Below are 15,887 nucleotides of genomic sequence, written 5' to 3'. Positions count from 1 at the left end.
ATAATAATTTTGTCACATATTTTTTATAAATTTTCATCTAAATCACTAACTCAGTTTATTTTTCCTGTTAAGGTGAAGGATGTTTTAAATTTTATAAATTAAGACAGAATTAATTTATAGCTTCTTTATATAAATCAGTTTTATAAAGAGAAAACGTCATTGATGTGAACACATAACAATCGACTACAACTTTTAGTATTTATCAATTGTAAAGATAAAAAAATATATAAAACGTTACATATTTTTTAAATATGTTGAGCACCTAGGAAATATGTTGGTAGAAATAAAATATTTATTTAATTAAGATTATGAGGGTAACTAACTAATACTTATTCCGTGTGGCTTGAGTAAAGGAACTTTTGGTTCATAGCATTATAATTACAATTTGGTGGGTAATTTTAAGGTTTGGTAACGATACGTTGTTTGATAGAGGGAGGGGGCACTGGCTTCTGTTTTTCCTTAGGAGCGAATTTAAAAGAGTAGAAGATGAATTACAAACTTCGTACATATGATGTCACCAGCATTTTAGTTTTATAAAATTTAGAGGTTTAAGTAGATTTTATTTTTATAAAATTGATCTATATAAAAAATTAGAAATTAATTTTTGTCTTAGTTTATAAAAGAAATTTATAAAAATTATGTGACAAAGCTATTATTTTTTTCATATAAAAATTGCATGCATATTCTTTTTTATTATATGTGTAACAAAATTAATTAAATAAAAGAAATTTAAAAGAGTTTGATGAAATTGCCAAAATTGTCCATGTGGTTTTATATTTGCCAGTTTCATCCAAATATCCTCAACTTAACAGAAAAAATAAACTAAGTTAGTGGTTTGGATGAAAATGGCAAAAAGTTACAAACGTTGGGGGCAATTTGGTACAAAAGTGTCATTTTGGACGAAAATGGCAAACCTGCCCAAACCTCAGGGACGATTTTGGCAATTAACTCTATATTTTATGAATACATGTTAAATTCCAATTTGAATCCTTCGTCAAAAATCCGAATACTCACACACCTTTGTTTACCCCATGTAGGGTGACCTCGATGTTCCAACCTCCAACTCATCGACTCGCAGGATTAATAAAGGAAAGCTTTGCAAAACCGTGAGTATACTCGAACGCCGTTTTTACTTTTAACACTTTCGGGTGCAATATGTGTACCTTATCAGAATCCACGAAATCCCTTATACCTTATGCAATCACACAAAGAATCATTCATACATGCTTATACGTTATTCTTTGATTCATAAAAGTTGGAACATACTTATTTGATATACTTGTCATTAACTTCGTACCAACATCTCCTTAACATGTATAGCGCTATAGGAGTAACGCACCTCCCGTAGTCTTATGGTCATGTTAAGTTAAAACAGAAGTCCTATCGTTGCTACGATAGGATTACGCTAGCGGTAATCTTTGGGTTGACATTTATAGACGTATGCCAATCGTATGTTAATTTAGATAACTATTTGCCATGTTGATTGTTAAATTCTTTTTATACTTATGTTATTATTTAAACTTGTATACTCGCCAATACATTTTTGTATTGAACTATACTTTAAACATATTGCAGATTGATGATATTGATGGACATGGAATCTAGTAGGGATGACTAGAAACACACTTAGACTTCTAGATTATGTTGTTGTATTTTGTTTGAACTATGTTGTAATTTGTTTCTTGTTGTACTTGATTTTCCCAATGTTGTACTTAACAAATTGATATGAAATGAATTCGGCTTAATTTGATTAAATATTGTCATAAATAGTGTTATAAAGTCTCGAGTAATCTGGTTTTCGTCTCACTCCAATGTTTCTGCCATCGGTTGGGGTGTGACATCACTATTCCTAAATTACACCACATTTATCACATACCAGAAATTAAACCCCGCTCTCTCTCCAAGAGACAAAGCCTCTAAATCATCACTTTGACCTTAATCAAATTGAACCAAATTTGGTTTCCTTCTTGGTCGTAACAACCCATCAGATATTTTGGGATTTGCGAATCACTCCATCGAACGGCTACCGACTTGGCTGAAAAGCTCGACGAACCATAATTTTACTCTCACAAACCTCACTACCTCTCGAAAATTTCCTGTATTTAACTCGTGTAATACACAAGTAGCTAATCTAGTGTAGATATACAATGGCGGGTCTAGGAGTGATGATGTGGAAATCTAAAGATTTGTAAGGATGTTTATTAGATCAAAGAGACAGTACATGTTTTTTAAAAGAAAATATGATGTTACATCTAACTTGTAACGTTTTTGGATGTTCTCAACCTTTTTTGGTGTTAACAAGTGAGGAACAAGAAAGGTGGGACAGATTAGTTTACAAAGTCAAATAAAATAAAAACCTATAAAGGGTGAAAACCCCAAATACAACATGGACATATGAGTGAAGGACAAGAAACACATAATAGGTCTTCTAGAATAGGTTTTGGTGAGAGGACTAAATCATTGCACTCGTCACCAGTTTAATAATTCATAATATATATGTTGAAATGGATACTATATTTTCTATTGAAGAAAGTATATTTTTTCTTTTTTATTAGAAGTTGACTATTTTTATTGGATTTTTCTATTGAAGAAAGTATTTTTTTTTCTTTTTTTATTAGAAGTTGATGTATTTTTATTGGATTGATAAATGGTGTTAATATTCACACACCCTTTCTCTCTATCTCTCTCTATATATACATAAATATTTAGAGAGAGATAGAGTTAAAATGATGTGGTAATAAGAATTTAGCGTTGTAGGAATAGAACAAGCCTTGATAAATTCTTTTTTTATTAGAAGTTGACTAATTTTTATTAGATTGATAAATATCTAGTTACTTGTTGGCGCATATAACACTCTTTTAAGTATTTCCAACTTAACTTTATATATCGACTATATATTACCCACTATTTGAAGCACCATAATATCCACACACAATAAGCAGATTACAAAATTACAGATACCTATAACTATATAAAAATTACACTATTTGTTCACGATGAGAGTTAAACACTCATCAGTGTAGGAGAAATATATCATTTTAGCACCTTGATTCCTTCGCTTGGTTTGACTTAAAAACAAATCATACACATAAACAAAAATATAAACATAAACAAACATATCCTCGTTCCAAGATTCCAAGATTTTTTTAGTTTATTGATAGTCTAATCCAACACTAATTTAATGCTCCCCATAAAACCTAGTGTACCGTTCACACAATAGCCATGTGAAGTGAAGGAACTGTGGAGGGCTTGTCATGGAAAACATTAAAAACACATGGATGATAACCATCAACCACTCAAACCATAAGGAGGTTAAATGAACAACACCCCAACGATAAATACCCTCGATCATTCTCATTTTCAAAAGATCAATTTATTTTGTTTAATTTTAACTCGCCGGCCATGGATATCACTACACTTTCTTGTGTTGTTGGAGTAGCATCAATCTTCTTGTATTTTATATGGAGGTTTTTGAATTGGTTATGGTTGAAACCAAAGAAAATCGAGAAGTTTTTAAGAGATCAAGGAATCAAGGGTACCCCGTATAGATTTTTGTATGGGGATCTCAAAGAGATGGTGCAAATGATGAACGAAGCCAAATCTAAACCCATGAGTCTTACTCACGATGTCGCACCTCGAGCTTCGCCTTTCTTCTGCAAAGCCATCACCACTCTTGGTATGAAACTTTGGTATTTATAGCATATTTGAAGGTTTATTATGATGCTAATGAACTTATACTGTATTTCATTGAATTTTAGAATTTATTTTGTTTTGTTGAACTTGATTTTGGCTTGTAATTTGTTAGGTTGAGTTTATTTTGGATAGGTTCATTTAAACTATTGAAAAACGTGAACAGCCCTAACCGGGGAACGATGCATTTAACGTTACATATATCATAAAAAAATTAACTTAAAAGGTTAAAATTAATTTTTTTTTTCAAATTTTTTTAGAGTTTTGCATATAAAGATGTGTATAAACTACTGCAATAAAAAGTTTTAAAAAAATAAGAATTTTTTACCTTTTAAACTGTTTTTTAAACGTTTTTCTATATTTTTTTTAATTTTTTTTTTGCATTTTTCTTATTAAAAAAGCTTTTATATGTATTTATATGCAAAAGCCTTGAAAAAATGGAAAGAAATAATTTTTAACATGTTAAATGCATGGCTCCTTGATTTCCTACTTTTTTAGTGTTCTACATTGAACTCAACCTAATGTGGCTACGTGTGCGTATATATATTAATGAATTAAAAATAAAATAATTCGAGTAATGAGAAAGTTAATGGACTGGAGCTGAGCCAGGGCTAGCTCAAGCTTGACTCATTTACATACCGCTAATTTTGAGCGAGCTTTGAGCCATGGTCTATTAGAACATCTTTGTTTTAGGATGTAACTCTTTTGTTACCAGTGATTATAAGAGTGGCATCAATTCACTGATATCATGGAAATGCAATTTAGTTAAATGTGGACACACATATGCTATGAATTAATCTATACTCTTTAGACAAAGGGTGTCTATAATTTATGTTTATTGGGTATTATGATAATTGGGCTTTTGTGTTGATTATATAGGTAAGACTTGTTTTACATGGATGGGAACAAAACCTGTGGTACATGTATCTGAACCTGCTATGATACGAGAGGTACTGACTAATTATAATACATATCAAAAGCCAAGAGGAGGTAATCCATTAACTAAGATGCTAGCTAGAGGATTGATAGATGTTGAGGGTGATCAGTGGGTTAAACACAGAAAAATCATCAATCCTGCATTCCACATGGAGAAGCTCAAGGTTACTTTCTTGCTTTTGTTTTTTTACTTTTTGTTACCATACCGATTTGCACTTAATTTATTATGACCTAAAACCATTATATGGATGTCTTTTGCAGCATATGATACCAGCCTTTTTTGTGAGCTGTAGTGAGATGATCGGCAAATGGGAGAAACTTTTAACCCAAGAAAGTTCATGTGAAGTGGATGTGTGGCCTTATCTTCAAACTTTTACAAGTGATGTAATTTCACATACAGCTTTTGGTAGCAGTTTTGAGGAAGGAAGAAAGATATTTGAACTTCAAAGAGAACAAGCAAGGCTAGTTATAAAGGCTACAAATTCAGTTTACATTCCCGGATCACGGTAAGTTAGTTTTGAAATATTAATTTCCATGTCTATTGGAAGCTTATATTTGTATCACTATAATTTTGTGCTAATAAAGTACGATCCGGTAGATTTTTGCCAACAAAAAACAATAAACAGATGAAAGAGATTAACCGACAAGTGAGGGATACTATAAAGAGCATAATCAACAAACGAGATGTTGAAATGAAAGCGGGGGATGCTAGCCATGATGACCTTTTAGGCATACTTCTTGATTCAAATTACAAAGAAATTAAACAAAAGGGGAATAGCAATTTCGGATTAAGCATTGACGACATTATTGAAGAATGCAAACTTTTCTACTTTGCGGGGCAAGAGACCACAGGAAATATGCTTGTTTGGACTATGATTTTATTAGGTCAACACTCGGAATGGCAGACCCGTGCTAGAGAGGAAGTTTTAGATGTCTTCGGAGATAAGAAACCAGATATCGAAGGCTTGAGTCATCTAAAAGTTGTAAGTTTTCGTACTTTTAAAACTATATATTTATGACTTCTGAATATTTTGATATTAGAATTTCTTTTGTATCTCATTTTGTAGATTAGCATTATCTTCAATGAGGTTCTCAGACTATATCCACCTGGCATATTACTTAGACGACTAATACACCAAGAATCCAAATTAGGTAACTTAACTTTACCGGAAGGAACCCTTGTCCAAATAAACGCATTGATTTTGCATCATGACAAAGATATGTGGGGTGAAGATGTGAACGAGTTTAAGCCTCAAAGATTTTCTGAAGGTGTTTCAAAGGTTACCAAGGGACAGGTTGCTTACGTTCCATTTGGTGGTGGCCCACGTATCTGCATTGGCCAAAATTTTGCCTTACTGGAAGCAAAAATGGCTCTTGCATTGATTCTGCAACGCTTTTCTTTTAAGCTATCTCCATCGTACTCGCATGCCCCACACGGAATGCCTACTCTACAACCTCAATTTGGGGCTCACTTGATTCTACACAAACTTTAAACCGTGTATCACCTATATTATAGTTAACTTTAAGATAAATGTTTTGTCATATATAAAGGGTTGTACTCCATGTGTTTCATATTATTAATAATACATAAATTTCAAAATTCTATAGTTAAAACGTTCATCCCTTTAATTTAAAAATGTTAAAGATAAAATAACCATTCCTTAAAAAGTTTTCTTACACTAAAACTATTTAGATAGAACCATGGGTTTATACAAGTTTTCTTACACTAAAACTATTTAGATAGAAGCATGGGCTTATATCAATATTAATAAAAAATGAATCTCAATTAAATCATGTCACATACCCGTCTCGGCGGGTCATCTGAAAAAACCCAGAGGTTATTTGTATTCCTCGGAAGCCCCCGCCCACATGATCGATCATATCGAGCAACTACGCATGTGGAAATAAGACTTTCACTCATTAACATAAATATATAGTCTCAAATCATGGAACATAATCTAAAAGCTAACATGGTACATCCTTTTATAACATCAAAACCATAGTCTTAATAGTAGTGGAAATAAGACCTTCACTCATCATATCCTAACTGGGAATCAAAACACATTGGGGAGTCCCGAAAGTTCCACTATTGCTCCAGTTAGTCAAACCTCCTATCCACCATCAATGTGATCCTTACGATCCTCATGCTTTGGCATATGGTATATCTATCGTATCATCAACATTAAAACTTGTATGTGTAGAGAATCACTCCTTATCAACTTGAAACATTAACCAATTGGAGATGTCACAACTTTGCTTTAATCCATAAACAAGTTCAACCACACCTTTATATAAGTTGTTTGAGGCAACATAAGCTTACAAGTTCTCTTTCCTTATCAATATCCATCCCTAATATCTTCTTGACTTATCCCAAATATGTGATGTCAAACTAGACTTTTTGGTAGTCTCAATCCCTTGCAAATCCTTGCATGGTACTAGTATATCATCCACATACAACAAGTATACTACTTCCATATTTGCTCTTTTAAAATCCATGATTGACCATATACTCATCAAATCTTTTATAAGTACCATCGGATAGGGACTATTTGAGACCATATAAAGACCTATTAAATGTGCACACATTATTTTCTATGCTCTAAATCTCAATCCACTGTGGCCGCTTCATATAAATATGGTCTCCAAGTTCTCTATGTAAAGTTGCAGCTTTTTACATTAAGTTGTTGAAATTCTAAATCACTAGCTAATGTTAAGGACATCACTCTAAGGGTGAGTTTTTAACCACATGTGAAAATGTCTCATCACAAAACATATTGAAATAATAATAAGGGTAAATTACCTTTTGAGTCCCTGTGTTTTATGGGTTTTAATCACTTGAATCCAAAAGCAAAAAGTTTAACGACCTGAGTCCCTATAAGCATTTTCTTTAACCATTTGAGTCCAAATTTCTAACACTGTTAGAAATTTTTGGTTAAGTATTGTTAAATGACCAAAATACCCTTATCTTTAAAAAATAAAAAATAAACTATCATCAGCAAACAGTCAGATCAAACATTCAAACACTCTAAAAGTAAGAACCCTAATTTTCTAACTACAAACTGCAACCTCCAATCAATAACGATTCCCAGAAATCAAAACCCTCCCAATCTCAAAACTCAAAAACCCATCAATAGCCGCATACTGCACCTGAACCAGAATAAGACACTTATTATCTCAACCACTCATCGTAACCCCATTCACAAACGCTCCAGTGGTTTCCGACGCACAGAACCAGAACCTGTAAAACCTCAAAAATTAGGGCTAAATCATCAACTAACGAACCAGAAGCTGTAAAACCTCAAAATCACCCGACATTTTCCAACTAATTTCAACACAAGCTAACACAATTACCGTGAGGATTCAAGACACTCGTTCTTTCTAGCTCTATTCGTCTTCAATTTGAGCGATTCGTCTTCAATTTGAGCGATTCGATGTCTTCTTCAACAGCTCTATTCGTCTTCAATTTGAGCGATTCAAGACACTCGTTCTTTCTAGCTCTATTCGAACCTTCTTCAACAGCTCTATTCGTCTTCAATTTGAGCGATTCGATGTCTTCTAGGGTTTTGAATCTCGTTTCCGTCATAATAGGACACACTGCATTCATAACCGTAGTAATCCGAGGTGATCCGATCAAATATTCGATGCTGATTCGGATCTGAACTTTGGTATTCTGATAATACGTCGTCGTTTTCCAGATTCATCTTTTTTTTTGCGTTTGGTATCGAGCAATTTGTCAGCGATTATGCTTTGAAACTCGATCTGGAGCCGTAATCGGATTCTCTAATGATTTTGTTGGAGGTGAAAGGTAGGTGGTGGTGGTTATGACAGAGGTGGTGGTGACGGTAGTTGTGATGTAGAAGAAGAAGAATTTATTTAGGTTTTTATAAGGGTAAAGTACTTTGTGGTTAAATGACCAAATTACCCTTATAGTTAATAGATTTGGTGGATGGAGTTAGAAATTTGGACTCAAATGGTTAAAGAAAATGCTTATAGGGACTCAGGTCGTTAAACTTTTTGCTTTTGAACTCAAGTGGTTAAAACCCATAAAACACAGGGACTCAAAAAGTAATTTACCCTAATAATAATAATAATAATAATAATAATAATAATAATAATAATAATAATAATAATAATAATATAAGAAAATTAAGCTTTGACTTACCTTTCTTTTCTTTATCATAAATTTCATCAGGGTCCTCTTCAGCAAGCTTGTGAATCATGTCAAATGCCTTCCTAATAAGGGCATGTGTAGTCATAAAGCCCTCAAAGGGGCGTTATGCGCCATGTGGCATGCCACGTCAGCAAAGGGGCTTTATGGGGCTTTATGCAATTTGGGGCCGTAGTCATAAAGCCCCTGTGTAATCATTACTCAATTAATTTAATTTTCTATTTTTTAAATAATTTATAAGATTTATAAAATAAAAAAACATTTCATTAAATAAAAAACACTACATTAAAAAAAAAGTTACACTAAAAAAAAAAAATTACACCTAAAAAATAAATTTATTCTTCGGTGTCATCTTCGTTCTCTCCTTCTTCCTCTTCGTTTTCTCCAGCATCTAAACCTACGTCTTCAAAGTTCCCGTCTTCGAATTCCTCCCCCACTTCTTCCTCGGAATCTTCGTCGTGATCATTGTTTGATCGAATTGGGCGAATCGCCCAAGCATGCTCAACCAAATCCGCCTTCAACGTGTTATGTATTTCTCTAGATCGCAGTAGTTGAGCATTTGCGAGTCTCTCTTCCGTTGTCGCTTGGGGTAGTTCGACCAAATCTTCGGGAATATAGTTTTGGCATATCGCTTTTCCATCATCCTCAATGATCATATTATGCAAAATGATGCAAGCATACATGGCCATTCGTATTTTATCCTTATGCCACATGCGACAAGGATTCCTGATAAAATGCCATCGTTGCTGTAGAACCCCAAAACACCTCTCGATGTCCTTTCTCGAAGACTCTTGTAATTTTTTAAAATACTTTCTTTTTTCATCGAAAGTTTCAGAAAACGTTTTAACAATAATCGAATACTCGGGGTAGATACCATCGCCCAAGTAGTAGCCATGCTCGTAATCGTTCCCGTTTGCATGGAAACCGGCCTTTGGTATAGTTCCAGAAATGTAGCCCTCGATTAATGGTGAAGCCTCTAACGTATTAATATCGTTAAAACACCCGGCTACACCAAAGAAGGCCGACCAAACCCAAAGGTCGTATGACGCAACACCTTGTAATACCAAAGTTGGCCCTTTTTGATCACCCCGCGTATGTTGACCTCGCCATGCGGTTGGACAATTATACCAACGCCATTGACGACAATCCAAGCTACCAATCATGCCGGGTATTCCATGCTTTTCTAGATGCACCTGATATATTTTTTGAAGGTCGTTCCAAGTGGGGTTTCTCAAATAACGTTTTCCATATAACTGGCATATTCCTAAAATATAATTTAAAAGTTACGAAAAAATAAATGTATAAAAGTAAATAAATAAAAGACAATTAAAAAATTACCATAGCAAAAATGTTCCAAGGTATCTCGGGTTGTTTTCTCCGCCATCTTCAAATACTCGTCGTTGATGTCGTACGTGTTTCCGTATGCTAATACGCGTAAGGCGGATGTGACCTTTTGAATTGAGGTGAAGCCTAGATATCCTCGTGCGTCCATTCTTTGCTTAAAGAAATCGTACGTATTTTCCAAGTCATTGTTAATGCGCAAAAATAACCTTTGGCTCATCCGAAAACGTCGTCTAAAAACATTCGGTCCGTGAACCGGTGCCGCGTCAAAATAGTCTTTCATCAAACGCTCGTTCGCGGCTTCACGATCTCGCAAGATATAGGTGCGTCGCAAGATGGGTCGTGGAGGGGGTGGTGGCCGAATGTGCTCAAATGTTTGTAGCACAAAAGTACATGCACTCGTAACCGCTTCTTCCTCGGCCGCGTCTTCGTCGGGCGAAAAATATCTTCGGTAAATTTCGGTGAAAGACTCTTCCGACGGGGAACCCATTTTTTATAAAGTGAGACTAGCTTTTTTAAAAATATATGGAGAATGAGTATGGAGAATGAGTATGAGGTTTGAGTTGTAAAAAAAGTGGAAGAATATGAGGTTTTATAGTGTGAAAAATAAAAAAAATTGAATTTTTTTTTTTTTTAAATATATGACCGTTATCAAACGGTCAAAATCATAAAATATCATCTCCTCGCGCCGCGAAAAACAACACGCCCATTCTTTTTTTTTTTCTCATAGCGCCCCGGGGGGCGGTGTTGTGGGCGCCGTCTCGGCGCTATGCCATCTCCTCGCGCCCCATTACATATGTCCTAAGTTTCTTTTTATCGTCTTCAAGTTGCTGTGTTGTTGAAGCATTTCTCAATATACAATTAACTGGCAATGTGTCAGAATCAACGCGGCCCTGATGAAACAAACAACTATTGGTTGTTAGCAACCATGTATTAAAAACAGTAATAAAATGTTTGCAATATAATAATAGATATAACACATTTGTGAATTCATATTATCGACTAAATCTTCAAAGGCCTTGCAAAAATCAAAATAGTGTCACTTATATGATGGCCTGGTTCTATTGTCTCCAGGATTTCCTTTAGATGCCATGATTGACCTGCCATATTTATATTTACTACAAATATAAAAAATAAAAGTGTAACCTAAAGTTATGATCTTTATATGTAAACGAAAAATCAAACAAAATGAAGTCGTTTAGATTATGGGCAATAGGCATTTAGTAAAATGATAAGGAGTTTCTGATTTAATTTGTTTAATAGGAAAATAAGTCAAGTATTGAATGAAAATTTTCATTAAAATGCCAAAGTAACAAGTTACAAACAAGTGGCAGGTAAACGGGCAACAAGCTGCGCCGCAACCCCCTTTTGAATTTGCTAGAGATATGTAGATTTGAAACCACCATCAGCCACCAGTAGCTAGAGATATGCAGATTTGAAACCACCATCAGCCACCAGTAGCCCCGTGTTCTGAAACCCTAACCAAGTTGTCGGAAACCGAACAGACACAAAGCAACCACCGCGTTACTTTACAGGTTAGCTTCAAGGTCATTGTTTTTTCTTCACAAAACAGTATAAAAACATACCATCAACATTTCATATCTTATAAAAGATGGGCACACTCTGAGCACCAGATGTAGTGAATAACCTGCAGATAATGATTGTCTAATATAGTACCTACAATCATCGAGGAACAAAAATCTCTCTAGTGTTGGCAAAGCTATGGCATCTATCTGCAAAATTTGAGCCAAAATATTATTCATCTTGAATTGATAACATACATTTTATGGATATAACATAAATTAGTGAGCTGATATCCATATTCTGATTATTAGTCAATTATTCACTTGACAAAATGAAGAGGGCAAGCGCTATTTATGCAGAGACAACAAGTACTTTACTTGTTACATTAGAAATACCAACATTTCGGGTCCGAATAGGTAACAACTTAGTTCAAAACAAGTACCCTAATCATATTAGACATGCATGTAACATTGTTTGTGTTACATAATACTTGATGAAAGTTATATGATTTGAGTGTCTTTTACAAGTGTTTTTATCGGGTTAATTTTCATCAAGTTTTATATAACACAAAAAATATATAATTAAAGTCAAAGTTTATAAATAAAGACTTTAAAAATTCAAAATAGGACACTTTTAATGGGACGGAGGTAGTACAAATTGTCATATTTACAACCAGGCTTTGTCCTAAAATTGTTACATTATACAATCACTCTTTATGTTCAAGCATAAAGAAAACCAATCGAAATTAGTGGCTTTGTTCTGTATCAAATCACTATAAGCTTTTTTTTTTTTAAATTAAATTCCAAAAACTGTTACATTATACAATCACTTTTTATGTTCAAGCATGAATAAAACCAATCAAAATTAGTGGCTTCATTCTTATCAAATCACTATATGTCTTTTTTTTTAAATAAAATTTGAGGAATCAAACGAATAAGGTAGTAAACAAAGATATAGTATGATGTGCTAGTTTGTGTAAGAAAGTTTCAGAAATTTGAAGTATTTGAAGTTCCACTGCTCTTCATATGGGGTTTTGCTGCCATTGAAGATGACATATATCAAGAAATAAAGATGCGGCCTTTTTAGGGTGAGTCTTCTTTTTGTTCCACGGCCAAATATTAAAGCATAAAAGAAATGTGTTTATCATATTCTTCTATATATGATGATGCTTTTAGAGTTTTCCTTGAGGCATTAGTACAATCTTTAACAACAAAGTACCTCCAAATGGAACAATTCAGAAATTTAATAAATTATCCAACGTGAGTAATTCAAGTATCAAGTTGCCATCTGCAGATTCTCAACCAAAAGTTACATGTTGATGTGAATTCGTGTTCTGTTTTCACATAACATTACTCGCAATTCGTATGCAGTCACAACCTTTATTTCAATCACAAAACAATGACAATAGTTTTCCACCGTACAACTTATGAAAGCGTAGTATCACTACCCGATGTCCATTATAAAGATCCACCTCTTGTTGGAAAAATAGGTGAAAATAGTATTTTTCACAAATATAGGAAAATGATTTTTTCCTATTTTGGACTAGAAATAAATATAATAAAATGAGCGGATTTTATATATTTATTTGTGGGTTTGTGTTCTATGTTGAAATAGCTTCGCAACGAACTAAACCACGTCCAAAACGGAGCTAAGATGAATGAGATATCGATGCTCAAAGTTGGGTGTTTGAAACATTGAATGCTGAAACAAAAGGGAAAGTAGCATCTTGTCCCACATCAGAGGAGAGATGGAACTTAAATGGGTATTTAAGTGGGAACTCTCCATCCTTATTGTTTCATGGAAGCACACACTAAGGGTACTCGTGAAGGGTTAACTCGCACTCCTTTTGATGGCACACTTTGCACTTCGCACACTCACATCGCCGCTTGAGAGCCGCCTTTGTATTTTTGACCACGTGCGCGTGATGGATTGATGCGCATGTGGTGTTATAGGTTTTTATGTATATTTTTAGCCCTTTTTACACGTTAGTCAAGTTTTAAATTTATAAAACACGATATTTTACTAACACCAAACACACATATGGGCAAGTGCACCCATCGTGAGCGTAGTATAGTGTTGGTAAGATACCGAGGTCGTCCAAGGACACAAGAGCTTTTAATACCGGTTTATCCTCAACGTCTAATCAAATCAAAAGTTTAGAAAAATGTTTTAAACTAGAAAATAAAACTAAAAATGCTGAAAATAAAAAAAAAATAAAACAGATAGACAAGATGAATCACTTGGATCCAACTCGTGTTTAGTGTAACCTTTGATTATTTTTGCACTTTTGCACTTTTTAAGAGATTATCTTAGTTATTGTAGTAGGCCCCTCTTTTGAAGGTGACGCTACCCTCAACCCAGTAGTTTGAGTCAGCAAGGATACAATCCTAAAGGGTTGGATTATTGAAAGATAATTAATTAAGTTATTAATGCATAATGTGGTAGGCCCCTCTTTTGAAGGTGACGTTACCCTCGGCTAAGTAGTCTGAGTCAGCAGTGATACAGTCCTAAATAGCTGGATTAATGTTTTAATAGTAGTTTACATATGAGGGGATCAAGGAGTTCGGACCCCCACCATCCAATACCAGTGGGTATTGAAGGAGGTCCTACTAAAGTTGACTCAGGTCCTTGCAGGATCTATACACTGAACAAGGCAAGACTCTTACCAAACCATTCCCTTAACCCCCGACCAGGTAGCCAACATATCTCCATATAGACCGTAGAGATATGAATGGTGTAAATCTTTTATTTTATATAGACAGTAAAATAACGACAAGACACCACGGACAAATGATAAGGAAGATTCACCTTCAACATAAGAAACTAGTCATTAAAGTCATTAATACATAACCAAATAAAAAGTGCGAAAAGATTAAAAATAAAAAGTATTACACTAAATGCTTGTCTTCACCAAGTGATGTAAAAGACTTAGGCAAACATGGCCTTTGATTGTTAAGAAATCTTTCTATCAATCTTGGATCCCGAGACTACTCACACACTCTATGATGGATGATGGATGATGGTGGTGGATGTGGGTTGTGATGGTGGTAGTAGGTGGGTGAAGTGTGAGAGAGGTGGTTTGCCAAGGGATGGTTTGCAAATGAGCCAAGCACCCCTATTTATAGCCTGCACAGAAGTCCGGACACGGCCCCGTGTCCATTGGGCACGGCCCCGTGTCCACCCATCTTCTCTTTCTTCATTAAATGCAGTTTGTCTGCATTATTTGACCAAGCCCCCGTGTCCGCTGGGCAAGACCCCGTGTGCAGAAGTGTATCTGTACTATCAAGATTTTCCTAGATTCTGCGAATCTTAGAGTTGATCACGGCCCCGTGTCCGCTGGGCACGCCCCCGTGATAGGTGATAGAAGCTTCTACAACTTTGTCTTTTCTGCAGACACTTGGGCACGCCCCCGTGCTCATTGAGCACGGGGCGTGTTCAGCCTTCTGTTCTCTTGTTTTTGCTTGGGAAGATGTTGTCGGGGGGTCGGGCATGCCACGTTTATTCCTTTTCTTGTATTTATGTTTGATTTAGCTGCCTTTTTGCTTCTTTTGTTCATTTGGGCTCATTTAATCCTGAAAATACAAAAGGAAGACAAAAACACACTTTTCCAACATTAGTACTAAAAAAGGGTTAGTTTTATGCCACATTTGATGTAATTTATATGTTGCATTTTACGCACATCAAATACCCTCACACTTGAATCTTTGCTTGTCCTCAAGCAAAACTCTTTATAATGTGGCTTTACACTCCCAAATGGAATGGGTAGAAGAGAAGGTTTTGGGCTTGTCATAGAGTATCGGGATTTCCAAGATTTTTTATTAAGTTTTATTTTTATTCATTTACAATCCTATTCGTCATGATTTATTTAAAACACTACATAAGATAAATTACTTATTAGGGCATAACATGCCTTTTTAAAATTTCATTTATATACAAGTTCACATACCTCACGGGGGATCACTCAACACTCGGCCGAAGATGTATTTTAGTGAATCACTCGAGAGCGGCATGGAATTTACTCCTACCATAAGCTTGCCAAGCAATCAATCCCCCTCCTTTTTAACCTTTGTAAATATCAAGAGGACTTTGGGGAAGGGTTAGGCTTGGGTTGAAGGTAGGTGGTTGGGTTAGTGGTTAGTAGAAAAGGGCGAAAGGCGTAAAACGCGTCGGTTTTCGTAAGACTTTTTATTTTTGTAACTTTTTATTTTGATGAAGCAATTCTCGAAAC

At 34.8% G+C, this 15,887-nt stretch overlaps 1 protein-coding gene across 1 annotated transcript; it reads left to right on the top strand.

Moving 5' to 3' along the window:
- Positions 1-3,374: 3,374 nt before the first annotated feature.
- On the top strand, positions 3,375-6,233 carry LOC110869088 (cytochrome P450 CYP72A219). The gene is made up of 5 exons (XM_022118384.2): positions 3,375-3,676; positions 4,570-4,790; positions 4,888-5,132; positions 5,225-5,609; positions 5,694-6,233. Exons 1-5 carry the CDS (start codon positions 3,403-3,405, stop codon positions 6,117-6,119), a joined length of 1,551 nt encoding a protein of 516 aa, XP_021974076.1. The 5' UTR covers positions 3,375-3,402; the 3' UTR covers positions 6,120-6,233.
- The last annotated feature ends 9,654 nt before the right edge of the window (positions 6,234-15,887 follow it).

The sequence above is a fragment of the Helianthus annuus genome, chromosome 12 (genome assembly GCF_002127325.2).
Source record: "Helianthus annuus cultivar XRQ/B chromosome 12, HanXRQr2.0-SUNRISE, whole genome shotgun sequence".
NCBI lineage: Eukaryota > Viridiplantae > Streptophyta > Magnoliopsida > Asterales > Asteraceae > Helianthus > Helianthus annuus.
Note: the sequence above shows the minus strand (reverse complement) of the source record. Positions and strands in the feature narration are given on the sequence as shown.

Bases quoted from the DNA above. Each gene is read 5' to 3' on its own strand.
- LOC110869088 (XM_022118384.2), top strand. From the start codon at position 3,403: ATGGATATCACTACACTTTCTTGTGTTGTTGGAGTAGCATCAATCTTC. The intron at 4,791-4,887 runs GTTACTTTCTTG...TGTCTTTTGCAG, and splicing joins TCCACATGGAGAAGCTCAAG to CATATGATACCAGCCTTTTT. The intron at 5,133-5,224 runs GTAAGTTAGTTT...ACGATCCGGTAG, and splicing joins GTTTACATTCCCGGATCACG to ATTTTTGCCAACAAAAAACA.